General features: G+C 41.2%; 2 protein-coding genes across 2 annotated transcripts in view; both read left to right on the top strand.

The window, feature by feature from the left end:
• Positions 1-26,083, top strand: part of SCAMP4 (secretory carrier membrane protein 4) — an 82,606-nt gene that overhangs the window by 31,870 nt on the left and 24,653 nt on the right. The window contains exons 3-5 of the mRNA XM_044658616.1: positions 12,555-12,611; positions 17,238-17,366; positions 25,365-25,521. Of these exons, the coding sequence (XP_044514551.1) occupies positions 12,605-12,611; positions 17,238-17,366; positions 25,365-25,521 (293 nt within the window). The 5' untranslated portion in view covers positions 12,555-12,604. The remainder of the gene's footprint in view (positions 1-12,554; positions 12,612-17,237; positions 17,367-25,364; positions 25,522-26,083) is intronic.
• ADAT3 (adenosine deaminase tRNA specific 3) lies at positions 4,730-5,809 on the top strand. The gene has a single exon (XM_044658615.1). It carries the CDS (start codon positions 4,730-4,732, stop codon positions 5,807-5,809), a length of 1,080 nt encoding a protein of 359 aa, XP_044514550.1.

Here is a 26,083-nt window from a genome sequence, read left to right as displayed (position 1 = left end):
TGATCTCATCACCTGTTCTGCTATGGGATGTGTGTGTAGGGTGGAAGGAGAACCTCTTGTAAGGTTGTCCCTTGGTAAATGCAGCTTGACCAACAATCCCCATTTGCCAGCCTTAAGACAGTTAAGCAGTTTGTGTTGTGTGGTATAAGATCCCAAGAAAAGGTTTTCCCTTTCTCTCCAGATTGAATGACTTATTTTAAATTTTATTTATTTAGTTAGGGTATTTTTTCCATGGTTACATGATTCATGATTTCCACCCCACCCCCTCCCCTTTCCCTGAACTGACAAGCAGTTCCACTGGGTTATCCGTGTATCATTGTTCAGAACCTATTTCCATATTATTCATATCTGCAATAGAGTGATCTTTTACCATCAAAACCCCAATTGTATCCCCATCGAACCATGTGATTGATCATATGTTTTTCTTCTGCATTTCTGCTCCCACAGTTCTTTCTCTGGAAGTGGATAGCGTTCATTCTTAAAAATCCCTCTAGATTATCCTGGATCATTGCATTGCTGCTAGTAGAAAAGTCTGTTACATTTGATTTTGCCACAGAGTATCAATATTTGTGTATAAGGTTCTCCTGCTTCTGCTCCTTTTGCTCTTCATAAATTCCTGGAGGTCATTCCAGTGAAATCCTCCAGTTCATTATTCCTTTGAGCACAATAGTATTCCATCACCAACAGATACCACAATTTGTTTAGCCATTCCCCAATCGAAGGGCATCCCCTCATTTTCCTATTTTTTGCCACTACAAAGAGTGTGGCTATAAATATTTTTGCACAAGTCTTTTTCCTTATGATCTCTTTGGGATACAAACCCAGCAGTGGTATGGCTGGGTCAAAGGGCAGGCAGTCTTTTAAAGGAATGACTTATTTTTAAATGTATTTGTTTAGTTTGAAGTGATAAAGTTATCTTCTACTTGTCCCTTCTCTGGTGCACTAAGTATTGGTAGGCTCTTATATTGCAAGATACCTTGGGTTCCAGGACTTCAGAAGTAAAACAAATACAGTAGAAAAATCTGAACACTAGGATTCCAACAGGATACAATTAGAATTAGGAGGGAAGAAGCGTATTCCAGGTTTGGGGAATGAATGGGACTATGGAGTTCATGGAGATTAGAGGGCATGATGAAATAAAGGAACCATGAATCATCCAGTTTGACCAGAACTCAAAACATTTGAAGGAGTAATGCGAAATAAAGCTGGGGAAAATATATTGCTTAATAATTAGCCTACCCTAGCATTTTACAAAGGCTGTAAGTAAGAAGTGAGGGCTGGCCTTGTGTCTATTGTTGCTTTGGAAAGAAATGAGTATTCTCTTCTGGTGAACTAAAAATAACAGAAAGAAAAAGGAAAGGTTGATTATTTTTTGCAATTCCTGCCTTTCAGAAGGGACCCCTTCGACCAATGATGCACATACTCCACTTAAGTTCAGCTGCCAGAGTACCTATTATTAGCCTTGGACCACACTGGCCAGATGTTGGGTCATGCATTTCATGGGGTTTTCAGTGTTGCTAGAGTCAAATACAGATTTTTTTAGAAACCCAGAGTAATAGCCCAGCATGGGGTGATAGAAAGAGGCAGGTAACTAGAAGCTGTATGACCATCACCAAGTTATCTGCATCCTCTAGATTTCATGAGGAATTCTTTATGAAATGAAATGAAGAGGTGGGACTGAATCACTTCTGGGGTCCATGCGCAGGCTGGGCAAAAGTATATGATTCATGCTTTTAAGTAGTTCAAGTTTCTTAGCCTGCTATCTAACTTTGATGATACCTATTATCCAAGTCGTCCTTAAAAAAAAAAATACATTTTTAGTTCTGTCTTTTGTTTATTTTTTTTATATCACTAAAATTTTCCCAAGTATTCCTTCCCCTCAGCTATCTCAAAAAAAAAAAATGCTTTTTTTTTTTTTTAAAGGTTCTACCCATTGCTCCTGGTTCTGCCCTCTGAAGCCAAACAGAATGATTCTTATCCCTCTCCCATAGATAGCCCTTCAGTACTTGAAGCCAGTTGTTATGACTGACCCAGAGGTCCTTCCCCATCCTACTTGCTCCCTATCTTGTCAACTTTTAATTTAACCTGAGTAGATTGATTTTTTAAAATTAAACTAATTTCTTTCCAATTAACAGGCATTTATTTTTCTCTCTTCTACTTCCCTCACAATTAAATAAGAAAATACCCTTGTGGCAAATTTGTATGGTCAAGCAAAATAAATTCATGAATTGGCCATATGCAAAAAAAAAAAGCATGTTTCATTCTGTGTCTTGAGTTGCCTTTTCTGTCAAGAAACTTCATCTCAATGACACATGTTAAAACCAGTGGAAATGTGCATCGGCTATGGGGGGAGGGGAGTCGGGGGGTGAAGGGGAAAGTAAGAGCATGAATCATGTAACCATGTTAACTTTTCTAAAAAATAAAAATTATTAAATTAAAAAAAATAGAAACTTCATTATCAGGCTTCTGAAATCAGTTGACTCGTGCATTGATCAGAGTTTGGTCTTTTAAAATGATTTACTGTTGTAGTACTGTCGTTACTATATAAATTGTTCTCCTGGTTCTGTTCGCTTCCCTTGCATCAGCTCATTCAGACCTTCCCAAGTTTCTCTGAAACCATCCCCTTTTATCCTTTCTCATACATAACAGAGTAATTTTCCATTACAATCATGTACCATAATTTGTTCATTCATTTCTCAGTTGATGGTCACCTCTTTAGTTGCCAGTTCTTTGCTGCTATACAGATTTTTGTCCATGTTTTCCCATTTTCTTTGATTGATCTCCTTGTAATATAGGCTTGGGAGTGGTATCCCTAGGTCACAGGCTATGCACAGTTGATTCAAACTGCTTTCTAGAATGGCTAGACCAAACCACTGGCAAGCACCCCCTTACCCCAACAGTGAGTGTCTCAGAGGGCCTATTTCTCCTTTCAGCCTTTGTCATTTTTCTCTTAATCTCCTTGACACTTCTGATCTCCTACATTAGCTGGCTCTCCAGCTCTGTTGAAGACTGCCTTTGTCCAAGTCATTGGAAAAAAAAATTTGAAACAGTAAAGGGCCAGGCAAAGTTCCTGGGACACCCCACTAAGAACTGTCCAAGTTGATATTGAATCATTAATGATGTCTCTTTAGGACTCGCCATTCAGCTAGTTTTGATTTACCTAATCGTATAGTTCACATTTCTCCCATGTTTCCATAAGAATAATTTTAGAGACCATGCCAAGTATCAGTTTAATTTAGTAAACTCTTTAGTGCATACTTGTTATAAGGTACAGTTCCCATAGGCACTGAAGATACAAAAACAGCATAGGGAGCAGACATTCTTCTGTTGGATTTCTAAATGTGCACAGACAAGGGAATTTGAGGAAGGAGAAAGCACTGATAAAGGGGGAGGTGAATCAGCAAAGGCTTTAAATAAACAGGTAGCACTAGAGCTGTGCCCTGAAGGAAGTTAGAGGTTCTAAGAGAATGAGATGTTCTAGATCTGGGAGGCAGCCTGGGCAAAAGGCATAGAGATAGGGAATGGAATATTAAGTCTGAGGAACAGTTGTAGGCCAATGTGGGTGGAATAAAGGACACATATAACAGAGCAATTAGAAACATAGGCAAAGACTAGATTGTAGAAGCCTTTTCCTGTCAGGCCAAGTCATCTGTATTTTATCTTAGAGGTGAAAGACAATCACTATAGATTGTTGAGCAATATGTAGGTTATCTGATCCATGGGTGACAGTAACAATATTAATTCCAGGAACAAGTATTACCATGGTAGTATTGTCTGAGAAGAATCAGGTTGTGAGTTCTAGAGGGAAATTCAAAGAGATGCTTAAAGATAAATTCCAAACAAGGAGGAAACAAGCTGTTAAGTGGTAAGGCTGTGCAGAGTGGGGAGGACACTGGCTTGGAGTCAGAGAAACCAGAGTTCAAACCCTCCTCTTTATGACACTTCTTAGCTTTGTCCCAGGTTGGGCCTTCATATTCTCTCCCAACTCTAAACTATGATCTATAAAGGAGGTTATCAGACAAGATGACTGCTAAGAACCTCAGCTACGGTCCTACGTAGATATGACTGCGTGATATTAAGTCTCTGTTTCAGGGTTGCAAGGGATCCTAGAGCTCATTTAATCCAACTTTCTCATTTTGCAGGCAAAGAAACTCAAGGATGGATTTTGATTAAATGGGATCATACCAAGACCTAATGGCAAGGCCAGGACTAGGATGTAGGTCTGACTCTGGGATGTTGCTTTGGCATCATCAGTGAGCAAACCCCTCACTCATATGAAGCCAACAAAGACTTTACAATAAACTGCATGTAATAGAATGTAATCAGTCACAAAGGATGCTGTTTTTTCTTGGACCAATTAAATATAGCAATGATATGTGTGTGTAGCAGTGTACAGAGCCCCCTGCCTACATTTTCTCAGTTGAGCTTCTCAACATCTTGGGGGACTATAGGTATTGCCATCTTTATTTTACAGATGAGGAAACTGAAGCTCAGAGAGGTGAATTGACTTGCCCATAATCCCTTTTACATAATTAGTGTCAGAAGTGGGATTTGAACCCAGGTCTTCCTGACTTCATGTCCAGTATTCTCTCCTCTTTGCAACACTGTCTCTCCACGTAATTGTGGCTTATAGCCTACCTGCTGTCTCCCTCCCATTGACAGATGTTGCTCTCCTCCAATCTCTGTCTCCTACAGTCAGTCTTTGCGGCCTACTCTCTTGGTGAAGAAGATGGACCGTGTCCTGTGCCCAGGGGATCATGGTGGAGAGAATGGGTCGGTAATGGAACACAACCCAATTCCTTGGCAGATCCTCCCAGTGCTTTCAGACCAGCAGTCTCAGGGAGTTGAGCTGGTCTTGGCATATGCAGTACCTATCTTAGACAAGAAAAAGACTTCTCGTTTGGTGAAGGAGATATCATCTGTGTACCCATTAGAGGGCCAGCAGCATCTCAAAAGGGTCCGAGCATGCACTGATAAGGCCAGTCCTCACCCATTGGAAATGCTGATTTGTTTAGCAAGGCCTGGGAAAGAGAAGGCAGAAGACTTGCAGACGCTTTCAGATCTCCTACCCAATAAACAAATAGACTGCCATGGCCTAGGGGAACCCTTTCTTGTTCATGTACCTGCCCATCCTCCTTTGACTAGGATGCAGTTTGAGGAAGCCAAGTTCTATTGGCCTACAGCCTTTCATGAAGACAAACATGTCACCAGCGCCCTCACAGGGGACCTCTTCTCGAAGGAAGAAAAGGTGAAGATGCAGGCTTACATGGAGCAAGCTATCTGGGCAGCCCAGCAAGGAGCAGAAAAGGGGATGAAGCCGATTGGGGCAGTAGTTGTTGACCCAGCTACAGAAACTGTTCTTGCTATAGGCCATGATTGTAGAAGTGCCTCAAATCCATTGCTACATGCCACAATGGTTTGTATAGACCTTGTTGCCCAAGGGCAGGGGAGGGGCACATATAATTTTAAATCTTACCCTGCTTGTACTGTCTCACCTTTGGGGAACAGAGACCCATCAACCTCAAAATCTATCCGAGCTGGGACAATAAGAAAACTTGAATCCAGGGATGATGAGTTACCCTATATCTGTACTGGCTATGAGCTTTATATCACAAGTGAGCCTTGTGTGATGTGCGCTATGGCTCTGGTGCATTCTCGCATTCAAAGAGTCTTCTATGGGATAGCATCCCCTGATGGGGCCCTGGGGACCAAATATAAGATTCACACCAGACAGGACCTCAATCATCGTTTTGAGGTGTTCAGAGGCATCTTGGAGGATCGGTGTTATTCTTTAATCAAAGATAGTTAGGCAGATAGCCAATATTCTAATTTGCTTTAATTTTTTTTTTCTTTCCCACTTCTTTCTCTTTTCATCATAATGCAGCCCTATCCAACCCCAAATCTCCCAGGTAGCCAAGAGACTTTCCATTTCTTTCCCCCAGTGCTGGCTGCCCTGAGGTGGTCCCACATAGGCAATTCTCTTGCTGTCTCTTTTTTATAATCTAACTATTTGTCACTAAAGACAAAAATTCAGTATGGATTCAGAACATCTTCTCTCATGTTACTTTTATGAAATTGCTTAGACTACTGGCTAATTTCACCTGGATAAATGTTAAAGTCCATGGCTGGCTGAATGGAACTTGTATTGCATAGTATTTCAAATTGGGGGCCCTAGCCAAATGATGACATAGAAGATCCATTACCTTGTTTTTAAATCTCGAAAATCCTGATGTGATGACTTTTTATGTAAACTATGATTGACTTTTTGTATTGTTATGGAACACCTGGAAATCCCAAAATAAAAATAAAAGACATAAATTTGGATCATTGTTAGAACTTGCTAGCTGTGTGAACATGGGCAGGGCATTTAATTTCTAAGACAATTAGTTTTCTTCTCGTAAAATGGGGAAAATAGTACTTGTACTATCATTTCTTATAGGATTTTTGTGAGGTAAACTCTTTGCAGACTTTCAAGTGCCATGCAAATGTAGATAATGATGATGATTAGCATATAAATCTAGGTACCATACAACCGTTTCTGTGTTAATTACACTTCCCAAAGTCTATGATGAGCTCAAAGTCTTCAGTAATGATTCCGATTTAGCTGTTAGATTCAGCCACTTCCCACAAAGCAGTGTGTTAGGCTGAGTAGCATTTCAAATTGAGGACCCTTTGTGGTTCCTAGTTTGGGAAGATGCTTCACCAGCAGTGTGATCAGATGAGAGAACCATTACTTTATTTCTCATATCTCTAAAGCCCTGGTTGTGATTCCCATGACAAAGGAGATGACTAGCATACTGGATTTGGAGTGAGAGGACCTGGTGTTAAACCCAGGTCATGTGACCATGGACAAGGCCCTTCCTCTCTTGGGACCTGAGTTTCTGCATCTATGAAGACAAAGGAGTTGGAGTAGCTGATCTGTGAAGTCCCTTCTAGCTTTAAATCATTTCAAGCCTGTACTGCAAATGCTGGATAATTCAGGGACTAGATTGCACATCAGTAAAAAAGGAGAAGATTGCTACAGAACCCAGAAGCTTAACAGATAAAGGTTTAATTCAGTTCAATAAATTTTTTTAAATTGTAAACAAATATTTTTTAAATAAATTTTCATTGATATGTTTGTTTTTATATCACCTTTGTTTCCCACTGTATCCCTCCCCTAACCCTCTCCCAAAGAACTATTCTTTATAATAAAGAAGGAAAAAAGATAAAGAGGGGGAAAAATCATTAAATCAACTACCAATGAAAAGAAAATCTGACATATATTCAGTGTTCCACTCCCCTGGTGCACTACTTGTATAATGAAGTGCTATGGGGAGTATCTTTCCCCCTTTAGAATATAAGCTTCTTTGAGGGCAGATACTATCTTGCTTGTCTTTGTATCCTCAGAGCTTAACATAGAATGGTACAGAGTAAATTACAGCCTTAAGGCATACAATGGAGTCTTTGGGTCAAAGGGCAGGGAGACTGCATATTTCTAAATCCCTTGCTTTTCATTATGGTTGTACATAACAGCTCCACCAACAATGCATTCGTGTGCCTGTTTTTTCACAATTCTTTTAACATTGACTATTTTCATCACCAGATATTTATTCAGTGATATACATCAGAGTCTGTGTTAAGCATGGAAGATACAAAGAAAAAGAAAATAATCTTTGCCCTTAGGGACCATACATTTTACTGCAGTGATGTATCATGCATACCAAGCAGTTAGTGCAAACTTAATGGAAAGAATTTTAGTCTATTAGTACTGGGAAGGGATTAGGAAAGGACTTATGTGAACAGTGGTCCATGATTTGAGCCTTGAAAGAAACAAAGGATTCTGAGAGGTATGATTGGGGAAGGAGTGCATTTCAGGCATATACAAAGACATGGAGGTATTAATTGGATTATTTTGTTGGGAGAAACAGCTTGATAGGCCAGTAGAATTGAATTCACACCCAATTTAATATAAATGTTGTCCTGGAGTATGAGACATAGAGTAGGGGACGGAGCAGGGAAGAGGTCTACAAGGAGAAAGTAACCTCTAGTAAGAAGAGGCAGCTAAGATGGATACAGCACTGGATCCAGAATCAGGAAGACTCCAGTTCAAATGAGTTCAAATCTGGTCTCAGATATGTATTAGTTGTGTGACCCTGGGCAAGTCACTTAACCTCCTCTGTTTCACTTCGTGTCATCATTAATAAAAATGGGGATAAAAGCACCTATCTCCCACCGTTGTGAGCATCAAGTGAGAGATTTCTAAAGCATTTTACAAACCTTAAAGTACTATATAAATGCTAGTTATTGTTAGCTATTATTGCTAACTAGACATTATATTCACTTTTTCTGCCTGTTAAAGTACTTTATGCTGTTAGTACCCTCTGGTATTTGGAGACAGAGTTCTAATTGCATGTCCTAGTTATAGTTCTTGTCTTATTTTTTTGTAAAAAAAAAAATCTTGTCTTATATTTTTGTAAAAAAAAAAATCTTGTCTTATATTTTTGTTCCCTACCTTACACAAAACCTGGTATATAGGGGATTTTCAGTAAATATCAATTTACTGTTAATGACTTCTTAGTCATATAAGAATAATAAATGAGAAAATCTTCATTAGTGAGTTCTATCCATGGGAAAGTTAGGTTTCTAATTCTGATTTTAAATAGTTATATCTCAACCAGAAAGCTTAAATTAGGATTATCTATGTGATTTAAGGTATTTCTAATCTTAGACAGGAAACTTAAAATAATCATCTTCTCCCAAAGAATTTGCCTTTCTAACCATTCTTTTGTTGGTGGCATCAGTTAAGGTTACAATTTTCTTATCTGTAAAATGGGGGTGAAAGTATATGACTAATCTTCTCAAAGGGTGATTGATTGTGAGGAAAGCCTTGTTAAGGGGATACAGAATTGGAAGATTGTATTATTATGAACAGTAACTTAATCAGGTAGCTTTGTGAGTGTGAATATAGACTGTTCTAAAGCAAGCACCATCCAAAGAAACTGAAGCACTCCTTGCTCATTATGTGGTGTTGTTAACTGTGTTTCCTTGTACAATATGCTCCAACTCTGGCTGTCTGCCCTACCTGGAATGCTCTCCTTCTTTACCTCATAACCTCCTTGGCTTCCTTCAAGTCCAGTTACAATTCTACCTTCTTCAGGAAGCCTTTCCTACTCCCCTTATTTCTGTATCTAAGTCATCTTCGTACATAGTTGTTTGCATGTTGTCTCTCTTCTGGGGGCTCCTTGAGAACAGCCTTTCTTTGTATCTCCCATCTCTTAGTACAGTGCCTGGCATAGGAAACACTTTATAAACATTACCTATCATAATCATTATTGCTACTACTATTTTCTTCACCTTTGTGTTCTATATACTAATGATATTACAGGTCCACTCTGTCAGATCCATTCAGTGAATTTAATATATGAGAAAAATTCCATTATTGAGTGAAATTGATTGTACCATATCAATGGATCCTTGAGCTCTACAGGATGGACACTTGGCGTGCTTCTTGTCTGCACCTTTCCAGAAATCTTAAGATTCAAGATGTCCCTAGTGCACCTGAGCCCTTCCTTTCCTGAGTACCAGCCCAACTCCAAGATTCCCCCGTCTGTTCTCCTTTGTGCCAGTTCAGGACTGTATTTCATCCTTTTCATATCTTCTCTTGCTCCAGGCATTGTTTGTGATATAAAATAGCCAGCATCCACCTACTTTGTATATTTCCCTTCCTCTTGGGATGATGGTCTGTGATTTGAATTCTGAGATCATGGTATTCCATGATGCACAGTCACATAGTTTCCTGGATGAAATTCCATGTGTTTAACACCAGCATTTGTAGTGAACAGCATGGGGTCATTGAAAACCCTGAGTCTTTTCCACCAGGTAGCCTAACCTGATTCCTTCCTTCTGGGGCTCAATTCTTTTATGTGTCAAACTCAGAAACAGGACCACTAAACTACATAAGGATCTTTGCAGGCTGCATATTCATTTAGAAAGCCACATATTAACATTACCTGTGTTGTTATTTATTTGTTTAAATATTTCCACATTTTTAATATGATTCAGGAGTGTCAGGAGGCCACCTCTTCTGTCTTAAGATAGAGGTATGAAGGGACTACAGCAGCATGTCTTAATAATTGTGTCAGAAATGCGGGGGTTGGCCTTTATTTTATTTATTTATTTTTAGGCCCTTACCTTGGAGTCAATACTGTGTATTGGCTCCAAGGCAGAAGAGTGGCAAGGGTAGGCAATGGGGGTCAAGTGACTTGCCCAGGGTCACACAGCTTGGAAGTGTCTGAGGCCAGATTGGAACCTAGGACCTCCCGTCTCTAGGCCTGGCTCTCAATCCACTGAGCTACCCAGCTGCCCCCCTGGTGATGTCTTTTAAATTGAATTTCTTACTTAAAAAGGAAAACTTTTATTGAACTACTACTGATTCTCATTCTCCTTGACCTCTTCATAACTTTGACACTGTTGGTCACCCTTTCCTCCTTGATACTCTCTTCTCTCTAGGTTTTTGGGAAACCCCTCTCTCCTGGTTCTCCTTTTACCTATCTGATCACTTCTCTGTCATCTTCCAGGGCTTGCCCTCAAACTTTCCTGGACCCTCTTCTCTTCTCCCTCTATACTACTTTACTTGGTGATCTCATCAGCTTCCATGGATTTAATTATCATCTCTATAATTCTCAGATCCTGCCCCAAACTCTCTGCTGACTTCTAATCACAGATCTTGAAACTGCCTTTCATGAAACTGTATATAAGGATCTTTCTAGTCTGCCATAGATTATACCCGTACTTGCATGCAGCACGTAATCTCATATTGTTCATGTCATGATAAAAACACAGATCACACATACAATAAAGATCTCATGAAATAAGTAAAGTGGAAGATGGGCATGCTTTGAACTGTGCTCAGACTCTAGCAGTTCTTTCTTTGGCTGTGGATAGTATTTTCATCATGAGTCCCTTGGGGTTATCTTGGTAACTTGCTTTGCTGATAATAGATACCACAGCTTGTTTAGCCATTCCCCAAGTAATGGACACCTCAGTTTCCATTTCTTTGCCACTACAAAAAGAACTGCTAAAAATATTTTGGTATGAGTTCTTTCCCTTTATCGCTGATCTTCTGGGCGCCCAGCTCCAGGCATTTTCTTTGATTGTTCCTCATGGTTAAAATGCCCTCCTTCCTCAATTCTGCCTACTGTCCTCCCTGGCTTCCTTTAAGCCTCAACTAAATTCCTGTCTTTTATAGGAAGCCTTTCCCAATTCCTCTTAATTCTAGTGCCTTCCTTCTGTTACTTATTTCCTGTGTGTCCTGTATATGGTTAGATTGCAAACTTCTTGACGGCAAGGGCTGTTTGCCTCTTTTTGTATCTCCAGTGCTTTGCACTATGCCTGGCACATAGTAAGTGCTCCATATCTAAAAATGTAGTTGTACATCATAGCAGGTGTTTTCCTACTGAACCCCACTTAGGGAGAACCCATTCTATATAGAGTTTCCCTCAGTAGAGTACTTGAGGGAATTGTAAATGTGGGAAGAAATGGTTAATAGTCTAAGGCAGTAGTGAAAAGTGGTTGTGACAAATACTTATTGCTCTGGTTGTTCCACTAGAAAGAGCCATTCTGGCTAGAGTAGTATGGGCAAGCTTCAAAGCCTTGATCAAATCCCCTTTCCTCCAGGAAGGCAAGGAGGAAGGTGATAACCATTGTGGATGAGGGAGTGGTGCAAACACCAGAAAGTGCCAGGTGTATCAGGGTACTCTGGGTTGGGTTGGGTGTGTTCTTTTTCCCATTCCTTGAGGTATCCTGAATCCCAAAGAGTCCATTTAGAAAGCAGATATTAAGCGTTTTCTGAGTGCTGGGTGTTGTTCTAGGTTGTTGTGCTGGAATTGTATCCATTTACTGTTCAGTATGGACCGGAGGCAATGTGGGCCAATGGAAAGAGCATTAGCTTTGTAGGCAGAGGTCTTGGGTTCAAATCCTGCAATTGCCACATCTACCTTGTATGACTTTGACTGTCAAACCACTTCTCTCTTCTATTCTCAGGTTCTTCATCTATAAATTGACAGGGGGGAGGGGTTGGGCTTGCTGGCATAGAATTCCTTCTGACTTTAAATCCATGATCCTTTGGTTTTGTGACCACAGCTCTTTGTGGCCAGTTTTATGAAAGAACTATCAGGATCAGGATAAGCATTGATGCCCTTATTGAGACAATGAATTGCTGCCATCCAGTCATAAGGTAAGCAGCTGGCATCTCTGAAAGAGCTAGAAACAAAAGGAAAATGGTCAACAGAAATAGTGTTCAATGTCTCCTATGTTATTTGATTGAGTTTTTTCATTTAGATACACACAAGTTGGTGTTTGTCTGAAAAGCAAATTGTATATTTCGCTTATTGGTTTTGGCATCTATACCAGCACCTGAGCACAAGCTGATGCATCATCTGTGGATGGGTCTGAATGTAGAGATGAGACACGCACTGTGTGATCGTATGAAGGCCTCCACCAAAAGCATCTAGACAGTTGGGCAACTAATGATTTGGTGTGACTTGTTTAACTTTTGCCTCCCTCTCTTCTAGGGTGGCTGACCTCATAAACCTGCTGACTTGTGGGAGCACCTGGAATAGCAATGTCAGGTAAAGAGCTGTGCTTGTGCTCTCTCTTTCTGTCTCTGTCTCTGTCTCTCTCTTCTTCCCTTCCTCTTTCTTTCTTCCTCTCCTCCTGCGCTCTCATTTGTAAAGGCCAAATATTGAGTAGCATTAAGAACCTTTCCTGTTCTGTTAGTCCAACTGATGATTCATACATTAATTCAGTGAGCATTTGAGGGGTCTTGCTGTGTGCTTGGCCCTATGCTCTACACACTTGGATGCAACAATAGATTTAGGAAACATTGTGTAAGCAACTGCTATATGCAAGGATACTCAAAGAAACCCTATCCTCAAGAGACTTAGATTCCTCCAGCCCATGGGCACAACTTAGTACCTACCATTCATGGTTGAGTTTGATGGGACTTAAAGCTGGAAAGGACCCTCATTTTACAGATGAGGAAAGACTGGGAAGGAAAGGGGAGGCCAGTGTGGAGTAACTTCTCCAAAATTGCTGCCCCATTTATCCTCCATCTTTTGAGCCACTAGACTAGAGTTCACAGGTGGGTCAGCTCACTCTCCTATCAGAAGAGAGAGAAATGCCAGGGAAAGTTTTTCTGGGCATCTACTGTTCCTATGGCTTCATTTGCTACCATTCTGAACTTTTCCTTCCTGAAAGATAAGCCATGCTTGGAATTTTGGTTCCTGCTTTGCAGCTTTCTTCTTGGATCTGGCCATTTCTAGCCTGATCTTTGATGTCCCCCGTTGCTGTTAGGTCCTCCTTCCTCCCTAGTGACCAAGGCCTCTCAGTGATTATTTTCTATCTCTTGAAGATTCAGCTTTGATCTACAGACTGCTCCCTATTTACATAAAATTTTTTTTCCCAATTTAATGTAAACAAAAGTTTTAAACTTTTTTTTATCTTGAGTTTTAATTATGTTTTCTTTTTCTCCAATTACATGTAAAAAGAGTTTCCAAAATATATATGGATATATTTTTAAAACCTTATCTTCCAGTCCGAGACAGAAGAGTGGTAAGGGCTAGGCAGTGAAGGTTAAGTGACTTGTCCAGGGTCCCACGGCTAGGAAGTGTCTGAGGCCAGATTTGAACCTAGGACCTCCTATCTCTAGGCCTGACTTTCAATCCACTGAGCCACCCAGCTGCCCCACCAAAATTTTTTAAAGAATTTTTGACTCTCAAATTCTCTCTTTCCCAGCCTTCCATTGACCCCTCTAGGAAGTGTCTGAGGCCATATTTGAATCTAGGATCTGGTTTTAATTCGAAATGGACTACTTGACATTGAAACTAGCTTAAAGGGCAGCTAGGTGGCTGCTCAGTAAATAGAAAGCCAGGCCTAGAAATAGGAGTCCTAGGTTCAAATGTGACTTTAGATACTTCCTAGCTGTGGGACTCTGGGCAAGTCACTTAACCCCTATTGCCTAACCCTTATGGCTCTTTTGCTCTAGAACCAATACTTAGTATTGCTTCTAATTCAGAAGAGAAGTATTTAAAAATATAAAAAAGGAAAGAAACTAGCTTGAGAAGTTTGGGAACAGCCAGGTTGTAAAGTGGGTAAAGTATTGGATCTGGAATCAGAAAGACCAGAGTTTCAAAGTTGTTCCTGACTCTTTGTGTGACTCTAGGTTAGACTTTCTTAGGCTTGTTGTAAGGATCAAATGAGAGAAAGTATGTAAATCACTTTCCAAGCTTTAAAGTGCTGTATAAAGTCAGCTTTTGTTAGCCGTAGTAGTAGTTCTCTGTTATATTACCAAGCAGAACATGAAGCCTAAAAGTGCTATAAAAAACCCTACATATTTTATATATGATACTAAGTTGGACATTTGTCTCTGCATGTTTCTCACTTATTGGAGACTTTCCCAGGATATATTTTGTCTTTTTGTTGTTTTCAGTTCTCAGGACAAGAATAAGGCATTTGTTAAACAGTGTATGTGTGTGTGCATGCCTGTGTGTGTGTGTGCATGCTCACTTACCCCAGGCACCTTGCTAAGCAGTAAGAATATAAGGCCAAAAACCAAACCAGTCCTTGCTCTCAAAGGCAGTCATAAGTCTATGGAGGACACAACATTGAAACCACTATTTACATACAAAATATAGGGTGAACTAAAGATAATCTCAGAGGGAAGGCTTGAAATTAAGGAGGACTGAGAAAGGCTTCTTATTATATGAAGCAGGACTTTAGCTGAGATTCAAAGGAAGCCAGCAATGAAGAGAGGGAGAGAGTTGCCAGGGAAAATGGCTAGAGTCAGGAAATGGGAGTGTCTTGTGGGTAGAACAGCCAGTATCACTGGATTACAATGTATGAAGAACTCTATAAAATGTAAGAAGACAGGAAAGGTTGGAAAGAGCTATGTCATAGAAGGCTATGAAAGCCAAACAGAGGATTTTGTTTTTGATCCTGGGGATAATAGGAACCACTAGAGTTGATTGAATAGTGGGGTGACATGGTCATACCTGGACTTCAGAAAGATCAGTTTGACAGCTTTATAAAGAGACTTGGAATGGAGAGAGACTTAAGACAGGGAGACAAACCTGCAGGCTATCACAGTGGTCCAGGCATAAGGTGGTTGAGGGCCTATATTGTTGTGTAGCTTTTTGAATGAAGAAAAGACAAAGGAGGGATTTTGGCTGAGATGATAAGACTTAGTAGTACAGTAGGACCCCCTTACACAAAGTTCTATTCTCTCAGGTTGTAGTTGTCAGTAGTCACCCATGAAAAGTGCCACTGGAGGTCAGCCCAGGAAGCTCCTGGTGACTGTGGGGCCTGCCCTGTGGTCTCTTCTGTGTTCACTTACACATTATAGTGTAGGGCTAGACAATTAGATCTGAAAGTACTCTGAATAGAGATGATCATTGAAACTATGGGTGCTAAGATCATCAAATGAAATAGTTTAGAGGGAAAAGAGAAGAGGGCCCTAGACAGAGCCCTGGGGGACACGGATTCCAGGTTCTGTTCAACAAGGCAGTAAATCAGCAGGAATTTATTTAGCATATATGAGTGGTCAAGGATAAAGAATGAAACAATCCAGCCTCCAAAGGAGCTCACCTTGTTGCAGGAGAGATAAGCACAAATAGAAGTATATTTAGAATAAATAAAGGTAATTGAATACTAAATAGGGGGAGGAAGCCCTTATTTGCCATTCTGAATAAAGAAAAAGAATTCTTGTATATTAGAGGTTAGTTCTTAACTAGATTTCAGTGGGGTCTGTGAATTTGGATGGGGAAAAAAAGGACATTTTTATTTTCATCAACCTATAATTGAAACTTGGCATTTCCTTCAACTATGTAAAAACCTGATTCTGAGCCCAGCAAAGGACAGAACCAGGAGAGAGCAGTGTCATGAAAACTAGAGAAGAGATTATCTAGGGGAGAGGGTAATCAATAGAGCCAAAGGCTGCAGAGTAGTCAAGAAAGGATGAAGCTCAAGAAAAGGCCATTAGATTTGGTCATTAAATTGGCATTGGTAACTCTGGAGAGAGCAGTTTTTGTGCAATAATAAGGTCAGAAGCCAGACAGCAGAGAGTAAGATGAAAAGATGGGCAGACAACTAATGTAGATGGCCTTCTCAAGAAGTTTAGCCACAGACTTCAGCAATCTAGTGTTTGATAAACCCAAAGATCCCAGAGTTTAGGATAAGATTGCCTCATGACCCACAAAAAAGGATAAGAACCCCTGATATTGAAGTACTTGAGTATAGTACTTGAGCTATATCTTTACGGAAGAACAGGATTCTGTGAAGTGGAGAGGAGGAAAGTATCAGTATGTATGTTGAAGGGCCCCTTCAGGGGGACAGCAAGGAGTTTAGCCCACCAAGGCAAAGGCATGGATGTAGAAGATGGAGATCTCCAGGCCAGGAACAGAGAAAGTCTGTTTGTCTGCATTTTGAGGGATGGGTGGGGAGGGGGTAATCTATAAGGATGACTCTGGCATTGGCAGGAATGTGAGACTCCCAATCGAGAAGCTCTGTAGGACTATGAAGTGATTCTGTCATGTCTTATGTGCCCAGGGATTGCGTGGTAGTAATATGAGACCAGTACCTTGGAATATAAGGAAATTTAAAAAATACTAGGGACCAAGGAATTCTGTATTTTTTGGACCTGAACTGTGGTTTCATTAGGGTGGGGAACTCCCAGTAAGAACTTCCTCTCCCAATTCTGATTGGCTCTCTCTAAGATCAGCCTTGGCTTTGAGAGGAAGGGACTTACCCAAGGTCGTAGCCAGCATGTTTCAGAGTCGAAATTTGATCCTAGCTCTTCCTGACTCAGAAATCAGCTCTCAGTCCATTGCACCACACCGAGTCATCATATATCACATATATCACAGTACAAACTTTTGGTAGTAGCAGAGAGAAAATAATTCACATTTTCATGGCACTTTAAGGTTTGTGAAACTTTCCCAATTATACAGCTGAGAAAACTGGACCCAGGCTCACAGCAATAGAAAGGGGCTGAACCAGAATTGAAACCTAGTTTTCTACTGACCCCAGTGGCACACGCCACAGCTTCCTGGAAACACAGGGGAGTTACCATAGCAGTGTGAATAGCAGCAGGCATTGTTACTAGATGTGCTGATGTGCTCAAAGACTTGCATTGTTGTTAGGGAAACATTCAGAGTTAAGTACCTAATTCTAATGATGTGTAATTGTTTTTGTTTCTATAGAAAAAGTCAATAACTTTCCTCCACTGCCAAAGTTTATCCCTCTGAAACCCTGCTTCTACCAGAACTTTTCTGAGGAGATTCCAATAGACCACCAATTTATCGTGAAGAGGATTTATCATTTATGGATCTGTAAGCAATTATTGAAGCCACTGCAAGGAAACCCCAATGGGATAAGTAGAAAAAACATTGAACTACTCTTTGGTTTAAAATAACTGTTTTAAGTAGTCAAAAACTATGTGAAACTACACAATTAATGGGTAGGACAATTCCTGTTGGAGCAGGAAGAAACCTTTAAACTGAATGTTCCTGGAGAGTTCTTAGAACATAGAGGGTCAGAACTGGGAGTGAGGGGGAACCTAGAACTTAGAAGAACAAAACTGGGAGGGTCTTTAGATCATAGACTTTTGGAACTAGGAGGGCCTTTAGAGATAAATGAGTAAATAAGACTGGCACCTAGAAGAAGGCTTATTCATTCACTTATTTATGTACATAGGGCCCAGAAGACAGAACTAGCAGTAGGAGGCAGTTCTAGATTGTTTGGAAAATCTTCCTAAGAAGAACTCTCCAAATGTGGAATGGGTTGCCGTGAGAGGTAGTGAGTTCTCTCTCCTTGGAGGGTTTCAAGCAGAGGCTAGAGGACCAATATGTTTTTTAAAATTATTTATCAGATATGGACTCAGTTCAGTTCAATCAACATTTATTAAATGATTCCTATGTGTCCTTAGGAACTGTACCAAGGTGCTAAAGGTACAAGACAAAAGGGAAACAATCAGGGGACTTAACATTTTACTGGAGAGAGAGAAGAAGCATGCAGAGCTGTAGACCCAGAGTGTACAGTCAGGAGTTTTAGATAATGCACAGGACACAAAGGGCATCAGCAAAGCCCTTGTGCCACAGGAGGCACATGGCTTATGATTGCTGACAGGAATCATCAGGGTACAGGCCAGCCATTGAAGACCATGTGTATTAGAGATCACATGGTTCACCATTATTCTGCCCAGGAACTGGTGGGCAGGAAGGTATGGAATAAGACTGGAAAGCTGAGTTGGGACTGGCTTTGGCAAGGGCTTTCCATACCAGGCTAAAGAATTTGGCCTTTATTCTAAGAGGTAGTATGGAGCCCTGATGATGTTTGAGGAGGGAAGTGACACAATCTGAGCCTGGAAACAGGAAGGTCCATTGGGCATTAGGGACTATGCCCAAGTCCCTATGAGTGTTAATGAAGGCCTGAGCTAAAGAAGGAACTATTCAAGGGGCCTGGAGATGGGGGATGGTTAGAGACACCATAAAGGCAGAATCTACAAAAATCAATAGCAGATGGACTCTAGGGGTAAGTGGGGAGAGGGGGGGGGAAGAGGCAAGATTGTAAACCTGGGTGACTAGAAAGGTTTCTTTTTGGGGAGAGGATGATTAAGATTTCTGCTTTGGATACATTGCATTTGAGATTCCTGTAGGAAATCTACCTAGAGATATCAGGCTGGTGTTAGTAATGTTGGAGTGGAGCTTAGGAGATTGGATAGGGCTGGATGGATAAATCTGGGAATCATCTGCCTAGAAGTGATCATTGGATCAATGAGTGATGATGAGATCCCCAAAGGAGAAAAGGTAGAGAGAAGAAAGGCCAGTTCAGGGCTTTGGAGGATGCCACCTTATTGAGTGGGTGAAAGATGATGTTTCAGCAAAGGAGACTGAGGAGGGAGTGGCCAGGCAGGGATGCAAGCCCAGGGAAGAGAATATCTAGGAGCAGGGAGGAACAAAGCTTAGATTTAGCAGACTTGGAAAGAGCAGGTTCAGTGAGTGATAGGATTAGAAGCAAGATTGCAAAGTGAGGAAGAGATCATGAATGATTTGTTTCTGGGAGTCTGGCTATGAGAGGGAGCCGGAATATAAGATGATAGCTTGAGTGGGTAGCAGAGTCAAATGAAGATTTTTCTTTTTTTAATGGGGGAAGATTTATATGAACTGGTGCAAAATGAAGTAAGCAGAACCAGGAAAACAGTGTACACAGTGTCTTCAGCTGTGTGAAGGGAAGCCACAAAAAAATGCATACACCCCAGACAAAAGCACAATGTGTTGAATGATAGTCTAGTTTGGCTCCAGAGAAGAGAACAGAAGGCGTGCGCATGCGCGCGCGCGCGCGCACACACACACACACACACACACACACACACACACACACACACCCCTTTATTGAAGAAATGAGGGACTGCAGGTCTAGAATATTGCATAAATTGTTTGACAGAATGAAGTGGGAGAGAGATTTGGAAATGAGTGTGATAGAAAAACAAAAGATGCCAGTTCATTTCCAGAAGAATGGGAGGTCTTAGGCATGTTTTTAAGTTGTGGGGAACGAGCTAGTGAATAAGAAAAAGTTGAAGGTGAGAGAGACAAGAGGAGATCAAGCTGGAATATAGAGTGGACTTGGCCTTGGGAAAGAGAAGGGGCCACCTATTTGTTGGAGGCTAAATGTAAGGATGAGAAAATGGAGAGGTCATCTAGTGCAATCTTGAAGTATGAATGAGAGGGAAAGAAGGAGCTTATCCTGTAGAATCTCTTTGGGGTGGGCCAAAGGAAAAAAAAATCCATAAATCTGATTCTGAAGTCCCTATTACTCCTGTTCTCATTGAGGGAATCTTACCAAATACCATTCTCTCAGGGTAGGAAAAATGTCTGCCAGCTATGTGGAAGCAAATGTCACCACTTGTCCTTTCTAGTCCTACTGTAGGGACCCCACTTGAGACCTGATATTTTCAGTGGCCTTTGACTTCCTAACTACCCTGCTGCTTCTGGCTCCCTCCCTCTAGGCTGTCTTGCATAAATTAATTCATCTTCCTAAAATTACCTCTGATCCAGGCACTCTCTTGTCAGATCTACATGATTCTGTTGCCTGTAAGCTAAAAGCCTGATGTTCTGGTCTTTCCACCCCACCTGCCACACTTATTTCCAGAGTTCTGCTACCAGCTCACATTTATATGGTAAAAGCTTTGTAACTCACAAAGTACTCATTCATCTCACAATGGCCCTGTGAATCAGAGAACAAGACGCTGCCACTTTGCTTATGCTCCAGCCAAACCAAACCTCCTGCACTTGGCTCAGAACCCCTCAAATTCTCTTGCCAGTGATGTACCCTTGGGAACCCTCCGTCCATTCTCTACTTGTTGTTCAAAGCCTTTTTCCTCTCTGAAGCTACCCTGATTACCCAAGTTTAAAAGAGCATTTCCAGGCATTCTCCTAGGGTTTTCGGTTGGGGTATTACATGTACAGAAACCTCAGCCTCTGGTTGTGCCCTTCAAGGCCTGGCTAGTAATTCATCCTTAATACACTTCAGAGACATTCAGATTCAATTCAGGTCTTCAGTGGCAGGTGTTAGCAATTTTAAAATTGATACACTCTGACTTCCAAGTGGCGGAGCATTTGTTCCATGTGGCAGGCTTTGGCATAAGTTCCTTTTGTAATTTGCATTCCTGAATCAACTTAGCCCCAAAGATCTCACCAAGAGATAGCTTTTGAGAAAATATTTTCTTTTTTTTCTAGAATGTAGGAAGAAGACTTAACTTATGGTTTCACTGATATATTATTGAGAAACTCAAGTTTGAGAAAACCCCTTCTGTAGGGCCACAGCTTCTGCAAGTTATCATCTTAGACAGTTGCTGAGAGCATTGTTGGGTAGCTGACCTGGCTGGGGTTTCCCAGCCATGAGGAAACTGAGGCCCAGAGAGTTTACAATGATTTGCCCAAAGTCACAAAGGTCATAAGCATCAAAGTATCTGAATCTGTGCTTTCTGACACCAGAGCCAAGACTTCTTCCTCTGCAGCCCATTGTCTCCCAGACTAAAAGCACAGTATCCATCTCAGCTATTTTTATTAAATGAAAGTTCTGTGAGTCTGTAGTTTCCTTCATAGTGTTGTCCATTTGTGTGTCTTTCTGACATCTTTGTCCATTCCCTACCTACCCACATACACATGCACACACTCACACTCCCTGCCACAACATTTCCTGATTGGTGGTTGGTTCTTATTTGCTACATTCTCTGTACAGTTTGTATCCAATGACTTGACAAGAAAACTGGAGGCCAGGGTTTAAGAGGGGAAAAGCAGGCACAGGATTATGGTGTGAAGATTTCTTGGGTCCTGACTGACCAAAGGGTCATAGGCAAAGCACGGTACCCCAGCATTTGTCCATCTGCAAAGTCAGCGCCATTGTCCTGATGCAGCTCTTTTCTCAAGAGTTGTGGAGCTCTCAGACATTGGGTACACATGAGTCATGGGACCTATCTCAGCCAATCCAGAGGTGTGCTGTAGATGAAGGATATGCCACCGGACCATGGCTCTTCTCATCTGGCCCCCTCATTTTATAGTTGAGGAAATTTGAGGCCAGGAAGATTCACTGATTTGCCCACAGTTAGGATCCCTGCTCTCATGGAGCTCCATCTAGCACAGAAATGTGACCCATTCATAGATCACTGTAATAAACATTAAAAAGATGGATTAATGATCAACAAATAGAGGACTTAAGAGAGCATTCTGGATAGCAGAGGTAGAAGATAGAGCTTTTGTAGTGGCTATTGAGGCATCCAGTTTAGCTGGAACATAGAACTCATGGTGAGGAAAAAAGTGGATAAGATAGGTTGTCACCAGATTAGGAGTTCTAAGCAGAACCTGATTAGATCTATGGAAGGAAGTTGAGTCTTGCCTCAGGGTGAAGGGTGTGAAGATTTGTGGTGAGGGGAGGACCCATCAGGAGACTTTTGTTGTATTTGGATGGCAGCACTGGGGTCAGAGAGGAAAAAACATGATAGCAGAAAGGTTAGGTGGGAGAATTGGCAAGACTTGGTAACATGGGCCTAAGAAGTGAAGAGGAAAAGAAGCAGTTCCAATTAGCAAATAGTAAATGCTTGCTCTGCTCAGTGCTGGACGCCTGAGGACCAAATAAAAGCTCCAGTCTGGGCAGGGAAGTGGGAAACACAGATGCAAGACCATTAGTGGAGGGAGACAGTGCTTACAGCTATGGGGATTGACAAGGCTTCATGGAGGAGGTAGCACCCCAGCTGAGCCTGGAAAAGAAAGCAGTGGTTCAAAGAAGGGGAGACAAGGAAGCTGATTCTGGGGCCAGAGCCTGTATCCAGCCATGGCGTGAAAGATACATGTGGCATTTGGGTGTCAGCAAGCTAGTTGTTATGTCCTGTTTGTTGTGAAGTTGTGAAGATGAATGGCCAGAAGGAAAACTGGAAATGTAAGCTCCTGGAACCAGCTTGTGTAGTATAGTATTGTTTGATCCAGAGGTGATAGGGAACCACTGAATATGACCTTTTCAAAGGTTTTATTGATATATTTTCTTATATCACCATAGTTTCCTCATAGCCCCATCCTTGTCCCACCCAGGGAGTCAGGGAGCCATCCCATATGACAAATTTCATTTATTTATTTATTTATTTATTGAAAATTTATTTTTAAAATATGAAAAAGAAGCAGGTAGGTGGCTCAGGAGAGTCAGGCCTGGAAACGAGGTCCTGGGTTCAAATTGGCCTCAGATACTTCTAATTGTATGGCCCTGGGCAAATTATTCACCCCAAATTGCCTAGGCATTTTCGCTTTTCTGCTATAGAACCAATGCTCATTGTTGATTCTAAGACAGAAAATAAGAGTTTAAAATAAATAAATAAAAGAAAATATAAGAGGAATAAAGAAAGGGAAAAAAGCGGGAGAGGGGGATCAGTATAATTGATCAATACATTGAAGAAGTCTGAAACTTCTGAACTCTCACCTCTTTTTGGAGCCAGGCTTGTTCTTTAGGTTTTTGTAATGTTCCCTTTTTTTTTTTTTTTTGGGTGGTTCTCTGTTCACATTGTTGTGATCACCTTCATTCTCTTGGTTCTGCTCAGTTTACTCTGCATCACATTCATCATTTCTTTAGGGCCAGAGGACTTAGGGCTGTTTGCTGGACCCCTGGGCCTAGAGGGTTGCCATAGTCCTCAGAGATTGGACTAGTTTACATTGCTCAGGTCACATACCTTATACAGTGACCCCTCGATAGTCCTAATTGCCTAGCCACGGGTGGGGGAGGCAGCAACAGCAGCAGCAGCACATACTTCACATGATAGAGATCCAGGTAGGAGCAGAGAATCTCTAGAAAGGGTTAGGGAAGCATAAGGTTCCAGCATTCCTTATCAGAGAGGGGTAACAGAGCCATGGGCCATTCTAAGATGCCGAAGCAGAGAAGAGGACCAAGCGTGACATGTGCCACTGCATCTGATGAATATTCTATTTTAACACTGAAAATGAGGGGATGTGGCAAAAGGGGAGATGGCATTTTTAATGTAGGTGGTAGCAAATCCTGAATAGCTGCTTATATTCTATCCATTTCATTTTAGAGTAATTTTAAAGCAGAGTATTTCCTAGTAGTCTCCTTTCTAGGGAGTATATCTCCCACAGGGAAATCTCCCATGGGATGTTTTGGGGGGGGGGCATTATTTTTTAAATTTAATTAATTTAGAATCTTTTTTCATGGTTAAATGATTCGTATTCTTTCCCTCCCCTCCTCCCACCCCCTCCCATAGCCAATGAGCAATTCCACTGGGTTTTACATGTGTCACTGATCAAGACCTAGTTCCATATTATTAATATTGCAATAGAGTGATCATTTAGAGTTTACATCCCCAATCATATCTGGGGGGTTTTCTTGAGCCTGGGTCTTCTTCTCTTACCCAGGCTAGAAGTGTAACAGCCACTTCACAAGCCTAAACCCAATACTGGTTAAATATCCTCTGCTCCCAGGGGCTTACGACATGGCTGCTGGATTTAGTGAGGACACCAGATTGTCCAGTAGGCAGTTGGAAATGTGGGACTAAAACTCAGGGGTGAGATTGAAACTGGGTATATAAAATAGAAGTTATCACCCCAGAGTTGATAATTTAAGGGAAGCCAAAAAGCTTCCCAAGTGAGAGGGGAAGGAAGAGGGCCTCGGACAGAGCCTTGGAAGAGACCCATAGTTAGGGTCCATGATAAACAGGTGAAGAACCCACAAAGGAGATGTTGGGCAGGGCAGGACAGTGGAGAACCAAGAGACAGTATCCTAAAATCTCAGAGAGAGAATACCCACCATGAGGAGGAAAGCAACATTGTCGGAGGGTACAGTGATCAAAAAGAATAGGAAAGACAATCACATCTGGAAAATAAAGGCTTCTGGCACCTTCCATTAGAGCAGCTCCATTTGAGTGAAGAAGTCCAAAGCCAGTTTTAAAATGTTGAGGGGCAAAAGAGAAGGAAATAGAGGTGACAGGTGTAGATGACTTTTTTTTTAATTGGCTGTGAAAGAGAGAAAGAGCAGAGTTGTTTGAGGAGGTGCTAAGGTCTAGTGAGGGTATTTTTTTTTTTAACCCTTAACTTCTGTGTATTGGTTCCTTAGTGGAAGAGTGGTAAGGGTGGGCAATGGGGGTCAAGTGACTTGCCCAGGGTCACACAGCTGGGAAGTGTCTGAGGCCGTAGTGAGTATTTTTAAGGATTTTGTAGACTTGGGCATATTTGTTGGCATTAGGGAAGGAACAAGGCAATTCCCTGGTGGCTTGTGGGATTCAGAGCATGTGTGAGGACTGGGTCTTTGTTAGAACTGCCACCTCTTTTCCAGTAGAGAAAAGGAGCTGATGTCAAAAGTTGAGGGATGGTGTTTGTTTTCTCAGTAAAGTATAAGTATTAAAAATGATAAAGGCTTGTATAAATATATAAATTAGTATTTTTCCCAATTTTCACTTTTACAAAAGTCTAAGGCTAGGTCTTTAGCAGAAGGGCAAAGGAAGGATACAAGTGGGCAGGAGGTACCTGAGACTTGAAGAGGGCTTTGCAATAGCTTTCAGGGGAGTGGGCTAAGAGCCAATGTTAGGATTAATCATGGAGGAACAATTTTCTACAGTGAGGACTGGTTAAATTAGATAACTTCAATACCTGGTGGTCTCAGTCAGTTCAGTTCTCCAAAGCTCTGCTCAGCCCCATGTGGCTCCTTGGCATGGAGGAAACAGGTAGTAGGACCCAATTGGTTTTTGGTGAGGCCTAAAGTAACAAGAGGATGAAGAAGGGTCCAGAGAACTGCTTGAGAGCCTTATTCCTCAACTTTTTTTGTTTTCTTTTCTATAGTTTACAGTATCACACTAGTTGTGAATCTCATTGCCTGCCTCGCGTGGTGGATTGCCGGAGGTGATGGAGTGAACTTTGGTTTGGCTGTCCTTTGGCTGCTTCTCTTCACTCCTTGTAGCTATGTGTGTTGGTTCCGACCTGCCTACAAAGCCTTCAGGTAACTCAGAAAACCAATCTGACTTGATTTTTCTCCTTGAATTTTTGTCCTTTATTATTCCATAGGATTATAGAATTTAGAGCTAGAATGGACTAGAAAGCAGGATCTCAGAGCTGAGGAGGCAGAAAGAAACCTCTGAATGGAGGATGATAAAACTAAAGGGAAATTCTGAGCATAAGAATTTAGGCTGAGCTGGAAGAGATGTTCTAGCACAGAACAAAACATGAGCTGGGAGCTTCAAATCCTAGAACCTCTGAAATCAATGAAGAACCAGATGGGATTTCTATAAAGGATGTGAGATACAAGCTAGTCCTTGTTATTTTACATTTGGAAAAATATGGTAGGTTTTTTTTTTAATGTATTGGTCCACTTTGCTGAATTGTTTTTCCTTTTAAAAAAAGATTCTTGTTAAAAAGGGATGACTTTCTGGGTTGGGGAGAGACAGGGCAAAATTTAGGCACTGAAAAAACAGAAATATCAAGGAATATGTATTTTAGGGAAAAAACCTATATATTGTCCTCAGTGTCATGCACTGGAACTTAGACATAACAGTGCTGAATTA

This window comes from Gracilinanus agilis, chromosome 1 (genome assembly GCF_016433145.1).
Source record: "Gracilinanus agilis isolate LMUSP501 chromosome 1, AgileGrace, whole genome shotgun sequence".
Taxonomy (NCBI): Eukaryota; Metazoa; Chordata; class Mammalia; order Didelphimorphia; family Didelphidae; genus Gracilinanus; species Gracilinanus agilis.
This window is presented reverse-complemented; position numbering and strand designations above follow the sequence as displayed.